Here is a 20,921-nt window from a genome sequence, read left to right on the forward strand (position 1 = left end):
TAATCGATGCGAGATTTTTTTTTTACTATTATTATTTTTATTTTTTTCTAATTTCCTCTTCAACTCGAGGTGATTGGTCCAGATTCCCGAAACGGCCGATGGTTCGGTTTTCGTCTCCGCGCTCCTCCGTGACGGGATGGGGACTTAACGCAGAGGTCGCCGCCGGAGGTGGAGCGCACATGTTCGGACGGTGCTCGTCCTGAGCGACACACGGAGCCGCCGCCACATGTCATCTCTGACCGGAGGAGGGGGGAAAGAAGAAACCAGCAGCGATCAGCCCGTTTTCTCTGGAATGCTTTAGGAACTGCGGCCTGCTCCGGTCTCCAGTTACCGCAATGCCACAGGCGAGAGGAGGGAGAGTGAAGATGGAGAGGAGGAGGCGGCAGGAGGCGAGCGACCACAGCAACAATGTGAAGATTTAAGAGGACTGGAAGGATCGTCCCCGGCGTGTGTGATTGAGTTTAATCAGAGGATGATTGAGCTGGAGAGTGGCCCGGGCTGCATGCTCTAAGCTACAGTGGCCTGTGATCTGCCTGAGGTGAAACACTTTGTATCCACTAAAGCAAATCTTAGTCTCATGACTGGAACATGAAATGAGGCGAGTCCTCCGGCTCTGACTGTGTAGTGGTTCTCAATTCTCAACTTTCTGCTGACAAAGTTGTTGGACTCCCTGGCTGGACGACAGTGCAGCACCATGGGACATTGCGCAGGACCTATTGCACCTGCCAGTGGAGCGTTTGGTGCATCACAGTGACAGAGTGGAGCTCTGGAGCCTCTCCTGCTCTCCTCTGCTTCTGCCCACACCACTTGTTTTATGAACCCAGTGTGAAAGCTCTCCCAGCCTCTTCCTCCTCCTCCTCCTCCTCCTCCTCCTCCTCCACACAGAAGAGCCAAACATGCCTTCACCTTCAGACTCCAGCAGCGTGGCTTCGGCTTCGGGGTCCCGCGGCTGGTCGGACAGCCGCAGAGGCATGTCGGGCCGGGGTCCCGGAGGGGCTCGCCTGCTGCTGTACCTGGGACTGTGCCACCTGGGCCTGGGCGCCATGGTCCTGGCCTTCTCCTTCACCAGCATGGCCTTCACCTCCTCAGCCCGCGTGAGGCAGTCCTGTCCGTTCTGGGCGGGCTTCTTTGTAAGTCTGAGTCTGGCTGAAAACATGCAGCGTCAGCAATGTGTAACAATAGAAATCATAAACGGGAGTGTTTTCCGCTGTATGTGCTGTCTGTTTCCAGGTGGTGGCATCAGGGATAGTGGGGATAATCTCATGGAGGAGGCCTCTGACGCTGGTGGTGTGTATTTAAAGAGCTAAAACATGATAAATCAACGGATGGAGTTCTCCTTTCTTTGACGACTGAAGTGACTTTTCATTTACATTAGTGTAAACACTCAGGTTATCTTTAAATTACTATCCACTGCCAGTGGTTTGTGTTCCTTTCTGATCACATGGTCCTCTCTGATGAAGCCTTGTGTCAAAGTGCAGTTTTAAATATTTAAGCATCTTTATGTAAAATCTATATTTCATATACCTTGTGCCTATTCCCTTAAGAAAGACTGCAGACCAGTAGAGCACAGGCTGCCTCAGACACAACATCAAGTGTGCCAGTTTTCAATTACTTCTCGACATAAAGCAAACACTTTCACTGATTATTTTGTCCTCACTCACTGAACACAGTGTGCAAAGGCTTTAGGCATATCTGAAGAAAGAAGAATTCTGTTCCTTCATGAATTATCAAGAAGAACACATCTTATTGCTTCCAGATTTTCCCTTTGCAGAATAATAAGATATTCCAGTCATATAGCCAAGGACATTCAATACTAAGTCATGCTATAAAGATGAATTAGGAGTCCTGACATTAATGGTAAGGCATCATACATGAAGAGATTTCAGTCTATAGAGCAGATCTGTGCTTCATTCTGAAAGGTGCTTTGGACAACCTTCAAAAACTGTCTATAAAACACGGTGAATGGATGGCACAATGTTCCCTTCTGCTCATTCATTTTGTGTCACCTTAACTGATAAATATTACTTGCTAAATCTTCTACTTCCAAGGGTGTTTTTACTTTGCAACATTTTGTCTCTCTTGCCCGGAACTTTTGCACAGGAGTGAATATTTGGTTGCACACACATGCAAGGTCTTGCTTCAAGTTTAAGCGACCTGCGCTGAACCGGCTCTCGTCTCCTCGTCCCTCCACAGGTGTCACTGTTCATGCTGCTGTCGGCGGTGTGTGTGATCCTCAGTCTGGCAGGCTCGATGCTCTCCTGTCAGAACGCACAGATGGTGAAGTCCATGCTCACCTGCCAGGTACACAACATTATGCAAGCGGCGTCTTCTGACTCATGCTAAAATGCCCTTCTCGCCAGATGTACAGAGGACGTGCCAGGAATAATTGTCAACATGTTTTTGGTGTGCTGATTAATGTTTCACACAAATCCACTGTGTATGGGACCTTGTGTAGGTGGAGAACGGCCTGTGTGTGTGTTGCGTACACACTCGCCCCTGCTCCATCACAGAGGAGGACACCCTGGTCCTCTACCTGAACGCTGACTGCCACTCAGTCAGGCATCAGCTGAAGGTAGGCAGACTGAAGTGTCTCATCTAGAAAATTAATTCACCTTGAAAAGGAACACATTTCAACATCTGAAATGCTAAAAGGCGGTCATGTGGGTTTTTTGTGAATGCTCGTTTATCTGCAGGACCTATTGTTCAGTGCATGTGGCCTCAGCATTCTCTCCACCATCATTTGTACGCTGTCCACCGTGACCTGCAGCATCCACATTTTCTCCCTGGACCTCGTGCACCTGGTGAGCACATTTTCTAAAAGACATTAAACTTGAGACTTTGGAACTGTTTACAAAAGCGAACCTTACTTGTTTTGTGATCTTCATATTATGTGTTCAAGCTGGCTCCACATCGTTCTCGATCAGTCAACCCAGAATGCACCACTCCTCAGGATGCCTTTCTGACCAACATCATGGACTTTGAGGAGTTTGTTCCGCCCATTCCTCCACCCCCGTACTATCCTCCCGAGTATACCTGCAGCTCAGAGACGGACGCTCAGAGGTATCATAGAAGCTTTTAATACGCTCGACTATGACTTGTTTACGGCATCTAGTGGCCGAGAGGTCATGTGACAAAACTACAGCGCATTAGGGAAAACGCTTACCCACCATATTAGAAGACTTATCAGATGTATTGTCGATGTTTTTGTCAAAGCATCTCATCAAGTTTACAAACCAACTCTGAATACTCTGAAGTAAAAAATTTTGTCACTGAATCAACACATAAACTCAAAATTCAGGATGCGGCGTCCAGAATAAAAACAACTTAAGCGGTTACGTTTTGTGAGAAGACAACTTGACTTGAAAATATGTAAATGTGCTCATTAACTGGAGATATAAAAGTTATGAAAACACAAACATGTTTGATAAGATGTAGATTTATTTGGCACTATGCAGGCTGTTCAGTGATTGATATCTTTGTGTCCAAATCCAGTATCACTTATAACGGCTCCATGGAGAGTCCAGTTCCTCTCTACCCCACCGACTGCCCTCCTCCTTATGAAGCTGTGATGGGACAGAGAGCTGCCAGTCAGGTGAGCTCAGGTGTTGTGTGTGCGTGTGTGTGTGTCTGGATGTGATGTTGTTAGTGACCATGCTGACCCCTGTCCATTGTGACTGTCAAGGCGACCATGTTTGACCCTCATGGCAATGAGCTGTCTGGAGAGAGAGGAACTTCTACAGCCTTCAGTGGAGAAGGTACAAAAAACACACGTGGCTCTACGTTCACTTGTATACCTTTACATATGAGTAAAGTGGACAATAATCATGAATATGAGTGCATATTTAATAATTAAGTGATAAAATTGGTCTTCATTTATGGAGGATAAAAACACCAAACATTTTAAGGTGAAAGTGTGAGGCTTTTCTCACTGTGCACTAATACCAGCTGTTTTTCCATTAGTGTCCATGGACAGTGGATCGTTGCTCATGTCGGAGATCGTGGACATCCCTGACGACTCCTCCCCCTCGGAGGACTCCTGCTTGATGGAAGTGGGGCTGAGGAACCGCAGAGAGAGTGGCAACAGGACCGCCAGCGAGGGGGGAGACGGTGCAGACGGAGGGGAGTACATCAGCTTCCGGGGTCCGCCGTCTCAGACGCCGGAGAGTCCGCTGGCCGGTGGTCCGAGAGCCCGGCGATTCCTCAGGGGAGAGAGGTCCAACTCCTGCTCCTCCCCCAGCACCGCCACCACCACCTACAGGTGAGTAGAAATCATCACTACCGACTGATTCTGTGGTCATATTATGTGTTGCTTGCACTGTGGTGAAGAAGAAAACTTAAACTTAAGATTCACTTTTGAAGTTAGAGGAACTGCCACTGTCTGCCCATCCAGATCTCCAGTCCTGCAACGCCAGCCCACACTGGCCAGCAGCTGTTCTCAACTGGACGCCATAGGAAGTTCCACCTCTCAGCAGCAAACTTACATCCCAGAGATTCGAGTTCGCCCCTCCACCCCCACAAGCCAAGGACCCGTTCCGGCCCCCGCTGCCACGCTCAGCTCCTTATCCCCGGCTCCCGCCGAGCACGGCAACGGGCCGCAGCTCTCACGCCAACCCCTGTACCTTCGACAAACGTCTGGGAAAAGCGAAAAAGACGGAGAGCGCGTGAGAAGAGATAGTGAAGGGTTCTTACGTCTGGTGCGGTCACACAGCGAGCCAGGCCTCGGCTCCTCCACCGACACCGGTGAGCCGCACAGCGACATGAATACATCTTTCACTTCAGTTTTAGCTTGCATAACCTGACCTTCTTCCTGCTGTCTCCTAGTTGACTTTGGTTCTGGAGGCTCTAAAGGCTCTATAGACACTGGTAAGACTCTTCCCCGATCCATCATCATATTACATTCATGTTTTCAGTGGTCTGAAGCAAGGCTTTTCAAAGTGCAGAGAGTTTGCACTAAATTTTACAATATTACATTAACAATGAACGAATGACTAAAATGAGTGTTTTGGTTAAAATCATTTATAATTTTAGTGTTTATTCATTTAATTTATTACCCCATTATTACTCCTTTAAAGGAGAACTGTGCAAGATTTGCTTTAGCGCTCCCCCTACTGGTCTCCTGTGAAAGCACACTGTCGTAAACGTTCTCCGCATTAACCCCCCACCCCACGTGCAGAGCGCGTCCCACTCCCGCTTCCTTTTTTTTCCGCTGGTCAATTTTTTTTTTTTTTTTCCTGTCTTTTTGGTTCTGCCATCCGTGAGCACCTAAGGGTGGCGTTGCTAACGCTAGCAAGGGTTCCATGTTTGTTTTGCGCGCTTTTATACTTGTACTCCATGATGAGTGCCGTAAAGCAGGTTTGTTCTGGCGCGATGTAGTCGGGTCGGATCCTCTGAAAGTTATGGTTGCAAGTACTGTTTTCAGGACACAGACCCCTGGGGGAGTGAAGGGACCGGCGAATCACCGTGACAAGTCTTTGATTACCCCCACAGGGATTCTGAAAAAATTTTATTGAGGTTAAAAAAAAAAAAAAGTTGCACAGTTCTTATTTATGCCGGCCAGCACGCGGGCCAGTTAACGATCCGCAGTCACATTTTTCAAATTTCACATAAACTGCATATGCTATGACAGACAAACTATACATCGTTAGAAAGCTTATAATCTCATGAATCCGCCACTTTCAGATGTGATTGCCACAGCGGGCAATATAAACACATTTGTCCAACAAACAACAAATCACGTAAACTGCACAACTCACATTTGAAGGCTCATAAACTGGTCACAAATAAAAAATAATCCACAAAAACGACCATAATCCAAGTTTGGGCATACAGACAAACAAGCCAGTATCATATTTTTTGTCCAAAACATCTAAGCTTTTGATTGACACCAAATTTCAACCAATCATCTTCTTCTTCTTCCTTGGGACAATGGCGGGTAAATTTCAACCAATCAAGTTACTATAGTGGCCATTTAAAGGCTAAACAGCCAATCGTTTTCGCCACTGAGACATTTGGGCGGGACTTCATTTCCTTGGTTCCGACTGAGCAAATCACGTTTGAGAAAACTTTTGACTGGCAGGGTTGTAAGCCAATGAGCTGCTGAAGAGAAAGGTGTGCGTCGTGATAGGGTTTGCTAAAGGATTTTTTTCAAAATCTGTGTGTGTTTACAGTGAGCTCCTCGTGGTCTCTGGTGAGTCTTTGTGCGTTCTGCAGGTCCCTTCTTAGTTTAGCCATTTTTCGTATTTTCGGAGTCATTTTTGGATAAAAAAAAAAGACAATGTCTAAGCGAAGTGAAAAACGAAAATATACCAATGGGGAGTTGGATGAAGCGTGTACACAGAGGCAGAGCGATGAGTCTGGAGAGGATCGACTAGAAGAAGACGGTGGTCTCTCACAGATAGACTCAGAAGAAGAGGAGTCTTTTCTACAAGGAAAAGACATCACGTTTGATGAGTAAGTACTCAGAATTGTTTTTTTTATAGCATAATATTATATTGTTTTGTATTTATGTACACAATATAATGTTTTTTATTGTTTTATTTTACACCGTAGTATAAATGCTCATACTACATTATATTGCAGTATAGTATCTGTTTGATAGCAGTAAAGCAGTAAGGTTTTTTTTTGTAGAAAATCCAGTTTTCTTTGTTTATTCGACCCTCACCTGGGGGGAGGTGTGTTTCTTTGTTTCACGGAGTGAATGACTTGCCTGCGAGACTGTTAGATGTAGAAATGCTGAATACTGGAGCAATGATAAAGTTTGATCTAGTTGTAAATCTATGTTATTTGCTCATCTTCATACAACAGGCCATCATCCCACTCTGATGAAGACTGGGAGCCACCCTCTGCTAAACGAAGTCAGCAAGAGGACAGCACTTCTGAAGAAGAGGAGCTCCTTCTCCCAACTCCAGCCAGAAGTGCAAAGAGAGGGAGAGGCAAGGGGAGGGGGAGGGGCAAGGGGAAGGGAGCAAGAAGAAGCCTAAGCTTCAGTGACCAAGCCAGCACATCAGCTGAGAGATGGAACGATATGGACATTCCTGACATAGAGCCACCACGGATAACCTTTTGTCCTAACCGCACCCCAGGACCCCAGCTCATCATGACAGAAAATTACACACCTGTCCAACTCTTCCAGCTGTTTTTCACCAGCACCGTTTTGCTCACAACTGTGGCAAACACAAACGAACATGGCCGTGCGCATTACTCCACGCCCTCAAATCCATGGAAAGACATTGACTTACACGATATGTTTTGCTTCATGTCAGTGTTGATTTACATGGGTGTGGTGAAATGCTCCTCCTATACAGATTACTGGCGGGGGGGTGATCTGTACAGTTTGGTATTTCCCAGAAGAGTGATGTCAAGAATGAAGTTCGGGAAAATATTATGGGCGCTCCATCTCAGCAGTGCAACAATGGATGCTGAGAATGAGGGGAGAAGAGGCACTCCAGCCTATGATCGTCTGGGAAAAATAAAGCCCCTTTATGATGAGATGAGGGAAGCCTGCCAGAGAAACTATCATCCTAACCAGGAGATTGCCATTGATGAGAGGATGGTTGCTTCAAAGGCGAGGATTGGGCTGAAGCAGTATATGAAGAGAAAGCCTGTGCGATGGGGCTACAAACTTTTTGTTTTGGCAGACTCCAAGACTGGCTATACCTGGGACTTCTTTGTCTATGAGGGAAAGTCAACTGCTAACACAGGGAAAGGACTCGGTTATGAGTCAGTAATGGAGCTGATAAAGCCCCAGTTGCTTGGCACAGGCTACAAGCTCTTTGTGGACAACTTTTACACCAGCACCACACTCTTCCAGGACCTGCTAAAGTTGAAGGTCTGGGCATGCGGCACCGTCCGGACGAATCTGATTGGGTTTCCCAGAACCACAGACAACAGCCTGGACTCCAAGTCTCCCCGTGGCAGTGTGAGGTGGATTAGGAAGGACTCCCTCCTCTATGTACAGTGGAAAGACACGAGGGATGTCTCCCTCTGTTCGACATTCCACCCAGCACACACAGGGGAGACTGTCAGCCGGCGGATTCGGAGTGCAGACGGGCAGTGGGAAGTGAAAGACATCCCAGCTCCACCAGTGGTCTTAGACTACAACCGGTATGTACTATATTCAACAGTGTTTCATGTCATATGAAATATAGCAATTTATATGCTTGATATGTGTTTCTTGGTATATTTTTTTCTAACTGTGTTCTTCTTCTGTTCATCCAGGCACATGGGTGGAGTGGACCTGTCGGATGCCCTCATCGTGTTCTACAAGGTCCTCCACAAAACGAAGAAATGGTACAAGACATTCTTTTTTCATTTCCTGGATATCGCCATTGTCAATGCCTTTCTCCTCCACAAGGAGCTCGCCGTTGCCAAAGGACAGGTACCAATGAACCAAAAGACATTTAGGGAGACCCTTGCACGGGACCTGGCAAAGATGGGTTCTGCCACCACAGACATGCCAGTCCAAGGCTCTGCTCCTGCCCGTGCCCGTGCTAAACATCACAGGCCAGTGTACATTAGTGGGGACAGCACTGCTGGCCGGCGAAAGTGCAGACACTGCCACCAGAAGACACCGGTGAAGTGTCTCACTTGTGATGTGTCACTTTGCTTCCTGGCTGGACGTGACTGTTATAATGAGTGGCATATTGCCAATTTTTGAAATTCATTCAAGTTGACATTTGTAAATAGGTTTTGGTTTATTGTAAATAGTGTTCTGTTGTAGTTTATTAGCATTTTATTTAGGGATGTCCCGATCCGATCACGTGATCACTGACTTGCTCGGGATCGGAAGTTTCCTCCCGATTTGGACTCGGTTGGATACATATCTTTATTTTTTCTTTAATTTCCTTTTTAACCCATTGAAGCCTTGAAGCATTTACGGTAGTGGCGTTGTTGCGCAATTCTATCATTAAACCCGGAAGCGCTGTTGCACAGTTCTACCATTGACGCCGGGTCTTTTTCAGCTGTTTCTTGGGCAATGAAATGCATCAAACTTGGACATCTGCATAACTGATCCTGTTTTCGGGTACAGATCGTGTTGCTACACTGCCTCATAACTTTGTATTGAACGTTTCTGGCCACTGCTGTACACTGAAGCATGCTTCAGCGGTAATGCGTGCCCGGCTTTAACGGCTTAAATGAGATGTATTTAGGTTTTCCGTGCTACAGAAAGATGTAATTACAGAGACGTGTTGTTTTGAATTGACGTTAAGAAAATAAAGGAGAACTTTTCATAAATTTTGTAGTTTCTTTTTTTATATATGTATATATAGGTAATGTACATATTTTACTATATTAGAAAAGAATCGGATCGGGACTCGGAATCGGCAGATACTCAAAATGATAGGACTCGGACTCGGTGGCAAAAAAACCTGATCGGGACATCCCTAATTTTATTATTATATTTGATACTGTGATTTTTACTAGTTTTCAGTGATGATTGTAAATAATTGTAAATACTGTTGTTTGACTTTTATAAAAACAATTTGTCACATCTCCCACTTCTTTTGACTCTTTCCTTTGCAAAAAGTTTGGCAAATGGTGTTACTACATGTTTATACATCAATTTTCATAAACGTGAGTGATTCTAATAGTGAATCTGAATATGGGATACGATACCTCAGAGTGTAAGCTTTCCGTAGAGTCCAAATTTATAACTGTAGGTTGAAGCGTTGAAGAACAGCAGCCTTTTTTATCCGTTGTGCCGAAGTGTGCCAAATGGGGAACGCCTGTACATAGCTCTACAAAAACGTGTGAAACACTTATTTCTTGTAGTATTGCTATGAAAGTTTGACCTGAACTAGGTAAGACCCCAGGTTGTTGCCTTTTTGTGTTTTCAAGCTCTCATATTGCTGCCACACTTATTTTCAGGTGTTTTATTAGGGAAAAAATTTAGGCAAAAACAAAATTCATCTTAATTCGGTGTGTTCCAACATACAGTACTTTGTGCCAATATCACTTAGAATAATTTTGACTGCACTGGGTGAAAATTAAGGATGTCAGCTTTCAGATGAGACCCCAACCATGTATGGACTCCAAACAGTTCAAGAGCAGTATTCAGTTTACTTTGGGTACATCTTCAGTAGAAATTTCAGGCGGAAATTGCCTGTACTTTAAGGAGTAAAATATTTCCTCACAATTATTTAAAGGGAAAAAAATCAGAAAGGTTAAAAGACCCCCCCCCCCCCCCCCCCCCATGCTCTCTGCTTGGTGTCCACAGAGGAGGCCTGCGCCACACTTTGAAACCACTGGATAAACAATAAGCATTCATTTAAATGTAGTGCATCATCTCATTTGCATGTCATCACCACACATTTTCCTTTCTCCACTGTTTCACAGTAAACATTTTAATTGAAGGTGGAAAGTTTCCTTTCAACACACACATCTAGCTATTTTAACAAGATGTGTTTTGCAGCACATTTGCAGCTCTCGGCTGTCATCCATCAAACCCTAGTTGAAACCAGTCCAAATTTAAGGAGCAGAGTTGACATGTGCATGTGATTTATGAGACTCATCCACATCTAAATAAGCAGTGGATTGCTTGCATAAAGATTTATATTCTACTGTGGGAACAATAATGCTCCTCACCAGCTTCTTATTTGCAAATTAATTTCAAAAGATGTTGCAGGATTTATAGTTGCTGCCATTCTTGTTCTGTAAAGACTTGTAGCAGGCACAAATATGTAAAAGAGGATGTTTGACTGCTAAAATAATTAACCACGAGTATCATATTTACATATTGTTTAGTTCTAATAGATGGACAAGCTTGTAAATTATGTCATCCCCTTGATTATCCTATAAAATGTACAACATTCCAGTTTAACTTGAGGATAATAACATTTATCAAACAGACATGCTGTATATCTTCATCTACTGCAATTATTGATAATGTTGAACTTCTTGAGCACCTTAATTCAACTTCTGCCTTTTATTTCTTGCCATAATTCTGATTTAATTGTCTATTCAGGACTGCTTGGTTTGTTAATTTGTTTTCAGCTCCCCATCAGTTTGATTTACGGCTCAATCTACAACACGCAAACATGCTTCCTCTAGGCTAGAGCTGTTCCTGACTCTCAAGATCACTGTAATATCTTACTGATTAAAACCAAAAATTGTCTCTCTGGCTCAAAGGTCCATCGTCTGAGGCGTGTCTGCTGCCCCGCAACTCCTCACCTCCAGTTGCTGCTCTGCCCAGAAAAGGCAGCATGAAATCAGCAGCAACAGGAGTGCAGGTCCCCTCGAAACCGACTCCCACCTCCCCCGTGCGTTTACCTAAAGACTGCCACCGCTCCCTGGGAGACCTGAAGGTAAGTCACACTGCCGGAGTAATAACTTCAGTAAAAGCTCATCTGTTTGTGTCCCATTCACTAATTGTCTTATTTTCCACCAGGTTACACGGGTTCTGGTGGCTCGCTTCCTGCAGCGTTCCAAGCGTAACCTGGCGCCCTCCTCTGAGCATGCTGGGAGCACAGGGCAGGGCCCGAAAAGGAGGGGTGGATCTGATGGCGCGGCCACCAACCACCTGGCCCTGGAGCAAGTATGAACATAAGATCTCATTATTCCATTACTAACTTAACCTGTCTGAAAACCACAGAAATGGAAGTTACAAGTCATCCATTTAGGATGACTAAGAGATACTGAACAAGACAGAACTTAACCTGTCCTGAGTTAATCAATTAATCGTGATATTTCTATGCTGAAATTTATTCTAAACTACTTTTACATGTTATTGTGATCAGTTTAATGATTTCATCAAAACTAAAGAGTCGGGACACTCGCACTGCAGCAGCTCTAAACTCTGATTTGGCAATCTCATAGAAAACTGATGTAATATTTCCAGACCCCTGTATCACATGCCCTCACTTTACAGAGAATAGTTTATGTATTTTCCATACATGGCTGTGCTAATTTGGAATTAAGCGTCATTAAAATAGCAACCAGTACCTCTGGCATACTGTAGGGAGCAGTCCTGAGCTCAGGCAGCTCTCTTCATTTAAATACCATACATACACTGCAGTTTATAATTTTGTGTTCCAGGTGACACAATCATAATTTCACCTCAGTAAAAAGTTTATGGTAATATTGATGTAATACAGGCTGTATGTTTACAATTAACATATGTTTATTTGCCAGAGTGAGAAGTCACATTACAGCTATTAACAATTAGTTGAACTGAGATTTTGGCTTTTGCTTGAAATCCTACATTATTTTTCCTACTGTTAGGCTTCTACTTATTCCTCTACAACCAGTACTACATTCAGAGCCCACTCCTCCTTGTCTGAACCTTTGCCTAATGACGCCTTCAGGTGTTGCGGGCTCCCTGGAGCACCAGCCGAGGACAACCAAACCACCATTCCCATCATCCTCATCACCGCGGACATCACCACTCCCACAGTGACAGTCGACACAACCGGCACCACGGCACCCGGGCACCGGAGGGCATCCACCTGCGCAGCTGCGGAGATCTGAGCTCCTCCTCGTCGGCGTCACTGCGGCGCCTAGTAACGCCAAACCCCCCGCACGGGTCGTCAGGAGCGCTCTACTCAGAGTCTGTACTGTGAGGAAGAGGAGAGGGCGGGGGACGAGAAAGACGAGGCCGATGGCAAACATAAAGAATTTAAGTGAAAAAAAATCTCATAAGAACATTTTGAAAGTCTTCCTCGCTTTTTTTTTTGTTTGGGGTTTTTTTTGTCACTGTCACTTCCTGAAGCCAACTGTGCAAATGGCCTTATTTAGTGGTGCTCTTCATCATCTGAACATCAACCCAGAGCTCCTTCTTATTTCACTGATCAACAAGCAGCGAAGAGGTGACCGTGAGACTGAAATGTGACTGATGCTGTCTCTCTTCTGTCTGAACCTAACCACGATCGACCAGCCTGCCAGAAGCATCTTTTCTGCCGTATACTCGACGCCCCACTCCTGTTAGCGTTCATCTGGGAAAAACTTTCATATCAAGACCGGGCACAGGACCCAACTGGCATTCATGCTCCATCACTTTCATGGACGTTCAGTCTATTACATAGTTATGGGTTTGCAATATGCTTCTGGCCCTTTTGTACATTGCTTCTCATTGACAGGATCATTCAGGTGAAGTAATCATCCAGATTGTTATTTTGTCTTCCATTAATACAAAAAATGCATCTCAATACACATAGCTAGCTAGGAACAGTGTAAAATAAACTGATGAAAATGCACATGAGGACAAAAGCTCCCACATGAAGAAGAAAAAAAAAACCTTTGAGTTGCGGTTTTTGAATTTTGCTTTTTGCAGTTCATTTCCACCACTACACTTCTCCACCCACATAATGGCCTTCACACAGAAAGGCAGCCAGCATTCCCAACACTGCACGCCACAGACACATGCACAGCCTTTGAAACGTATTCTCTGGGGTGGACCCTGGATGCAGTGGTTTAATTTGCGTGTGTTGCATGTTTTGCTACAGCTGCGATACAGCAGGAACCTTGTGCATTAGATTCTGACTGTCTGTGTAACTAAAATGTCCTCAGAATGTCTTTATCTGCATGTTTTTGGCAATGCTTCCTTTTTTTCCTCTTGCACCCAAGATTTATGATAGTAGCCATTTGAGATGTATTTGTTTTAATAGTTAGCTGAAAGGAGAGCGTACGGACAGAGGACAGGTGTCCTTCCAAGTTTTTTCTTCCAGATGGCTACAAACATGCCTCTGCATCCTAATGTCATTTTGATGAAGTTTCAAAATGTTTCAAATGCACGGGTATATTTGTGATAGCAGTGGAAGCAGCCTGGTCCTGTAAGATAAAGAGGTGTGAGCTGCAATGTCACTCTGTTTTTTGCAGTAACTGTACAGACTAAATTTATTATGTGGTGCGGCTTCTCACTGTGTTGGTGTACGTCTTATTAGACGTCCAGAGGCTGTTGATGGTTACTAAGCGAGAAAGGAAGGAGAAAAAAAAAGAAGAAGAAAAAAAAAATCTCCAGGGACTCATTTTGTCAGTGAAGGATTCGACAGCTCTGGATACTGAAATTTGAAGTGTATCAATATATTTGTATCGGATTGGCTTTTTCTGTTCTTTAGAAAGATTTTTTTGGTGTGCTCACAAAGTAACAATGCTGCCCCCATATCAGTAAAGTCTCCTCATTCTGGATACACCCATATGTATGTAACTGATTTTCAAGATTTACATGCATACATGGCCTGCAGGTCGTTGCTGGCACACTCACACACTCCCCCATTAAGGCACCAAGCTGTGTTTCTACCTCCTGTCTTGCATAAAACATTAAATATTTGAAGAAATGTATATCTGTATGGCAGGCTTAGCAGGATACAGCCTTGAAACCTGAATAATAAATGTATCTGAATAAGACACCTACTCCAGATTTCTATGGCAGTGTCAATAGCAAAAATCTTTCAATGCAAGTTATGTATTTCAATATATGAAATAAAAGAGAGATAAAAGAAAAATACATTTCAGTGTCAGATGATTGCACACTAGTGTTATTTATCTATTTAATTGGATGACTTATTCTTTCAGGTGTATCTCGCCACTCCACTTAAACTCCTCCTCTCCTACAATCCTATTGGCTGAACGGGGTGAAAGCCCATCCTGGTTCGATTCAACCAACCATTCAAAACGTTCGCTGTCGAATGGGCGGGATCAACCTCCGCAGCCCATATGACGTCTCACCGCAGGGAATGATGGGACTTTTAGTCCTGGTGCGCTCTGATAAAAGGACCGCTGCGCCGCAGAAAACTACAAACTGCACATCCGGTTCTGAGGAGACGTTCAAAGACCTCCGTTTGACAGCTAAACTCGGGATTATTTCTCCCTTTTTCTGCCGAGAACTGTGGAATAAGACGACTGTGACACAATGGTGCGTAAAGGCTTTATTGCGAATAAAAACACGCTTTATTTCTTTGTGTTAAACCAACGTTAGTCCACTGTGAAGTTGCATGAAAATGTTGTACTCCAATGCCAGTCAACGCTTCTTTTCAGGACGAGCCAACTTGCTAGCTAATAATAGTGTTTAGCTTTTATCCTTCCACCGAGCTCGGAGGAGAAGCGACCACAGGGCTCACTGCCCTTGTAGTCTAGAATTATTTATGTAGCTTATTTTATGTAGTTATGTAGTTACTAACTTGTTGTAGTTCGGGAATGAGACGTTTACTAAGCTGGGTCGTTAATGCCCCTCACCTAATCCGCAGCATGTGGCTGATGGTGTCTCCGGTCAGGCTAAAACACTTCACCCCTGTGCTGTGCACGTCGTCTTTCCAGGGAGACGCCACCTGCACCGGGACGCAGGGCAAGAGGCCGCTGCTGTCAGACCCGCAGCAGTTCGACGCTTACTTCGAGGAGCTGGTCACGGAGCTCACCGAGAGGGACTACACGGACCCGGTGCTGGCCGACGCCCTGAAGAGGCTGAGAGAGGTGGGTCGGAACTAAGGCAGGTGAACGCCTGCGTGTGTCTCCTGTGCTGTGTTTCACGTGTCGGTGTTTGTAACTTTAGGTTCTGGTGTACAACGCGCCCGGTGGGAAACGGAACCGAGGGCTGTCTGTGATTGGCTCGCTGCGGGAGCTTGTCCCGCCCTCTCAGCTCACCCAGGACACTGTGCAGCGGGCTCTGCTGGTCGGCTGGTGCATTGAACTGGTGAGGAGCTCTGCTGGTGCTGCTTTGCAAGTTGATTGTCTAAACATAATATTTGCTAGAGATTGTATCATTGTATCATTGGTGAATCCTGAGCAGTTGAGGTTTACTTATGGAGCCTGTAGACAGTGGGATTCAAACCAGCAAACATCCGGATTTATTGCCCAGCACTGCCAATTTTATGACTAAGCAATAACTACTAAATCAAGTCACTAAAATAGATCCAGGAATTAACAGTTTGGAAAATCTAAATGCAATTGTTAAGTAAAGACAAGCATAAAACCTGCAGCATGTTGAAAGAACAGTGAAGCAGAGACTACATGCATCAGAACTGTAAAAAGTGACAGGACACCGACTTTAACTCCAGGAGTTAATAATCCTCTGCACAACTGAGAAGAAGCTGCACTTTGGTCTTGATGTTCTGGATTTCAGGTGGCATGGCCATCTGCCTGAGAGGGAAGGTCAGGTGTGAGTGTGAACATGTGTGAGTGTGTGTGTTTCTTAGTAATACTTGCTACTCTGTTGCTGCACATGCTGATATCAATGTAGTGACCATAAAGAGATACAAACGTTTGGAAAGAGACACAGATAACAGCAAGATGACACATATGACCAGAAAGAGATTCGTGACACCAAACATCAATAAAGATACGTAACACAACCACAAAGGTGGTATTTGTGGGCGTTATTTGCCTTTTTTGGATATTTTTCCTAAAAAAATAAAAACGGGTGCAGACCAAGAACTCCAATATGTTGGAAAGATCCAAAACCACAGACGTAGACATGCTCCTAAGACCTACACAAAAACTACCTCAAGCTTAGTTTTTGCCACAAAATCAAGGGTCATGCCAGCAAACAGCCATAACTATTTTATTCTATTGTTGAATACATGCTTCACAATCCCAAAGTCTGATGTTGGAGTTCACAAAGCGACTTCTGCAATCCACATATAACCTTTCCTCACAAGCAGAGTCAAGCTGTCTGTTGTGTTGACACTTCGTAAAGGGTGTTACGCTCTCTAACTGAAGTGTTGCCACCGTTTGACTGTCTCCTGCAGCTTCAGGCGTTTTTCCTTGTGGCAGACGACATCATGGATGGAGCTGTAACTCGAAGAGGAAACCCCTGCTGGTACAAGAAGGTTAGAGGTTATTAATCATCATATAAATTAGAATTTAAATGCTTTTGTTGGTGATTATTCTGTATTGAGAGTGCTGTGATCATCATGTAAATCCTGCCTGTGTGTGCTTTATGAAGGAGGGAATCGGATTGGACGCTATCAATGATTCATTTCTTTTGGAAGGATCGATCTACAGACTACTTCGCAGACACTGCAGGGATCAACCCTACTACGTTCACCTGCTGGAGCTGTTTAATGAGGTACGTCTGTCTCTCATCTGGCATTTATTCAGATCATTTGTCACATCCATTGAGTTCATCTTTTCCACTGAGAAGTGGTTTCATTCAAAATGCTCAGCTTCCTCGATCAAACATAACCGTCTTCATACATTAATTCTACATTAAGTATTTTGTCAAACAAATATAAATTTATTAAATTTGCAAAGAATATAATTATTACAAGACTATTACAGTTACAACATAAGGGAACACTATCATTTATAAGTCGCAGTATTTACATTAGAGAAACTTCAAAGAGAAACAGACATGAGAAGCAGATGAGATACCAGATTAAATGTTCAGTAGCTTCAAAGGGAGAGTAATTTCCTCCTTTTGAAGTTAACTGAGATTAGTTTTACCTCTAATTCCCCTTCAGGCATAGTTTGACCATATCACATCTAGGTTTAGTTTTCCAGACCGCACTGATCATCAGTTGAATGACTTCGTATTATCTGTCAGGTATATTTTCCTGAAGAAAACTTTACATGTTTTTTAATTTAAGTGATGAGACCTTTTAGTCTGATACATTTGTTACATTCTTACATGTTATTGTTAAGCATTACCTAAAACAGTCTGGTTAAAAGTCATGTTACTTGTTAAGCCCGTGCCTCATTTCCATTCATCCACATAATGCCTCCAGGATTTTCTTCTCAAATATCTTATTTAAAAAAAAAAAACCCATTAGATATTCAACACAGTTTACCAGGTAGTCCTCAGATTAATTCTGCTTCAACTACAAATTAATTGTTGAGTATATTGACACTGACACTCTGATGTGCAGGTTTTTAATTCCACCTCTGTGTGTGTGTGTGTGTGTGTGTGTTTGTCAGGTCTCTTTCCAGACGGAGCTGGGTCAGGCTCTGGACCTCATGACTGCTCCGCCCGGTAAGATTGACCTGGGCAGATTCTCCATGCAAAGGTAAGAAAGGGAGGAAAGTGAATTATCAGAGGACAAAGTTTGTAACAACGAATAACAACGTTTCCTCTCTACCTTTAGATACAAAGCTATTGTGAAATACAAGACGGCCTTCTACTCATTTTACCTCCCGGTGGCAGCGGCCATGTACATGGTGTGTGTGTGCTCATGTTAAGCTCAAGATCTGAAGGAAATGACTTGAAGATGTTCGGGAAGGGGGCAGTTGGGCTGTGTCGCTCATGTTCCTCCTACCTGCTGCTTCTTTTACAGTCAGGAATCGACAGCGAAGTGGAACACAGTAACGCCAAGCACATCTTACTGGAGATGGGAGAGTTCTTTCAAATCCAGGTGAGGGCGGTGTCTTATGTTCCTCTGAGATTTCTCATTCAGCGGACACACACAGACTAACCGGCCAGTGTCTTCTGTCGGTAGGATGATTACCTAGACTGTTACGGTGACCCTGCTGTGACGGGGAAGATCGGCACTGACATCCAGGACAACAAGTGCAGCTGGCTGGTCGTGACGGCTCTGGAAGTCATGACTCCGAAGCAGAGAGCGGAGCTCGAGGTGGGTATTTAAATGCTGCGTGTCACTTCAAATTACATCTTCCCTGCATTTAAAGAATCCCTGAATCTTAAGTGCATCACAAGCGGCGAGCCAATGGCAAATGAGATGAGGATATTTACACATTTCTATTAGTGTGGGAGAGTATTGCAATTTTTATTGATATGTTCAGTCCCTAGTGGTGATGAATATGTATGTTACGCAGCCCAGTGAGTTTGAGCCGACATCTGAAACCTGTGCAGAGGACACTGTGAGGGTGCATCAGCATTCCCGAGGCAGAAAAGCCCACCGCTGCAAGAGTCATCAAACATTTGATGCTGTGAGCAGAAAGAGAAACGGAGGGATTTCGAGCTGAGGGACACTTCAGTGATATTTATTTGCTGTGAATGAATCTGTCAGTCAAATCAAGAGGCACGTTAAAAACTTGAAAATTCATTTTTTCATTCCATAGTGCTTTTGTCACGGTTTCAAAAGTATCCAACAAATGAAGCTTTGGCCTCTAGACTGGTTCGAGTACAACTCAATGATGTTTGACAAAGATGTTTAAAACGGCCTTGCACGAATTCGATGTGTTCATAATCGGTCTTTTCAAAGATTTCACTGTTTCAAGGATGTTTTTTATACATATATATATAATTTTCCCATGTAAAGACCAGCAGAAAGAAGGCATACATGGCAACAGATGAGTGTGACGGTGCAGAGCAGAACAAAACACTCATATCAAGGTTGTCTTGATTCTTCGAAACTTACAACTCCTTTAAGTTTGTGTCATCTCTCATCCCCATTCTATAAAAGTTTTTCGAATGGCAATACAAGTTAAGAGTTTTCGTTTCCTCATCAGGCATGTTACGGGCGGCACGACGAAGCCAGTGTGGAAAAGGTCAAGGCGCTGTACAATACCCTGCAAATGCCAACACTGTATCACAAATATGAAGAGGAGAGCTACCAGCGGCTACAGAAGCTCATCGCCTGTCACGCACAGAATCTTCCTCACTCAGTCTTTCTCAATTTCGCCAAGAAAATCTACAAAAGGAACAAGTGAGAGGGTTTGCTGGCAGAGACTTTAAACATTATGAACAGGTCCTCTCTTTCTTGTCGGACTGTCAACGCTCTGAATCCTGCAGGAGTTTTAATATTTCACGCTTCAGTAATTTGTAGGTCTTTGGCTGTGGATGTCATCAAACACGTTGTAGCTACTCTTCAGTTTTTGCTATTTATTGAAGCTTTTGCAAAATGGGCATTGTCTAGAGTCAGAAGCATCTTTTAGATATTGGAATAGCTCGAGAATGACCCACACTGGCCTTGATTTAACTTCGGTATTCGCCTGGCTGGAATGATCGCATGAGAGAATGAAAATGCAGCCAAAATGTTTAATTCTTTTTCGATCAAGCTCTGAAAGAGAAAGTCAACATGCTGAAGTACATTCATCCTGGCAGAGGAAGTGATTGAATCTTCGCTTTTTATACTGTAACAATTTAGTTCACAATAAAGAATGTCTATAAGTAGCATTTTTATATGAGATGTCACATGTTTTTGTGTATGAGTCAAGAATGCAACAATAACAAGAGAACACATTAAACAGCATACATTTCCGTGAATCATTATCATGTTTTTTGTATTGTATTTGTGACTTTCTTTTCTTTTCATTTTCACTGAAACATGCAACAGAACAAGAAATGTGGAAGCAACAGTTTACAAATACTGTCTTTACTTTAGAGTGTGCAGGTTACTTGTAAATTGTACTGAAATATGAAAGATTTAAAAACAAAAAACAATACAGCTTGGTATGTACTCTCCAAAACCCCCTCCTACTCAGTATGCCCTCAGTTTAAATTGGTGACAGATCAGTGCTGTTGTGGACCAGTCTAAATATTTTATAAACAGATACTTAAGCCTTGATTAACAAAATCTGCTAGTTTTTATCTCATTATTGCTTGTTGGAGGAGTGTGGTTGAGATGATATTTTATAAAAGTAAATTATATTGAATGCCAGCTATTCATGATGTAATAAGACATCCAACTTTTAAAAATAACGTACTATTCCACCGTCGTTGTATGAAAAGTGAACATTGTACACTTCATTTGTTAACTGTTTTTTTGCCTCCAAATTTTTTTTTTTTTAATTGCAGTTGAGTTCAATTTAGACTGTTTAACATGCATCATGCAAACTCGTGCAAAAAGGTGAGTCTGCTCACTACTACACAGGCCAGTCTGAATTTAATATTATTTTCAGAATATTCTTAATGTAATGTTGACAGTGCGGAATGAAGAAGCTGTGCGTTCCCTAAACAGCAAGATAAAGAAACACATCTGAACAATTATATTCCTTTCCACTTTGTGATCTAACAATCAAACAATGACAACAGTTTTAGAGATGATTTTTAATCACTTACAGGCCAAGTTTATCTCTCTGTGGCCCCTGTGAAA

General features: G+C 43.5%; 2 protein-coding genes across 3 annotated transcripts; both read left to right on the forward strand.

Moving 5' to 3' along the window:
- The first annotated feature begins 579 nt into the window (after positions 1-579).
- On the forward strand, positions 580-12,570 carry fam189b (family with sequence similarity 189 member B). Its single transcript, XM_030102423.1, has 14 exons — positions 580-1,130; positions 1,231-1,287; positions 2,194-2,301; positions 2,456-2,572; positions 2,694-2,801; positions 2,900-3,060; positions 3,493-3,592; positions 3,683-3,755; positions 3,961-4,258; positions 4,391-4,740; positions 4,822-4,863; positions 11,128-11,303; positions 11,387-11,533; positions 12,303-12,570. The coding sequence occupies exons 1-14, from the start codon at positions 897-899 to the stop codon at positions 12,555-12,557; spliced, it is 2,226 nt and encodes a 741-aa protein (XP_029958283.1). The 5' UTR covers positions 580-896; the 3' UTR covers positions 12,558-12,570.
- A 2,165-nt stretch (positions 12,571-14,735) lies between these two features.
- Positions 14,736-20,085, forward strand: fdps (farnesyl diphosphate synthase (farnesyl pyrophosphate synthetase, dimethylallyltranstransferase, geranyltranstransferase)). Of its 2 annotated transcripts, XM_030102425.1 has the most exons (10): positions 14,736-14,848; positions 15,250-15,402; positions 15,482-15,622; positions 16,677-16,757; positions 16,874-16,996; positions 17,845-17,933; positions 18,012-18,084; positions 18,201-18,278; positions 18,363-18,497; positions 19,336-20,085. In XM_030102425.1, the coding sequence occupies exons 1-10, from the start codon at positions 14,846-14,848 to the stop codon at positions 19,534-19,536; spliced, it is 1,077 nt and encodes a 358-aa protein (XP_029958285.1). In that variant the 5' UTR covers positions 14,736-14,845; the 3' UTR covers positions 19,537-20,085. The 2 variants fall into 2 exon arrangements, with proteins under 2 accessions (XP_029958285.1, XP_029958284.1); XM_030102424.1 differs by lacking the exon at positions 14,736-14,848 and having other exon boundaries at positions 15,021-15,402.
- The last annotated feature ends 836 nt before the right edge of the window (positions 20,086-20,921 follow it).

Source organism: Salarias fasciatus, chromosome 11 (genome assembly GCF_902148845.1).
Source record: "Salarias fasciatus chromosome 11, fSalaFa1.1, whole genome shotgun sequence".
In the NCBI taxonomy this organism is placed as follows: Eukaryota; Metazoa; Chordata; class Actinopteri; order Blenniiformes; family Blenniidae; genus Salarias; species Salarias fasciatus.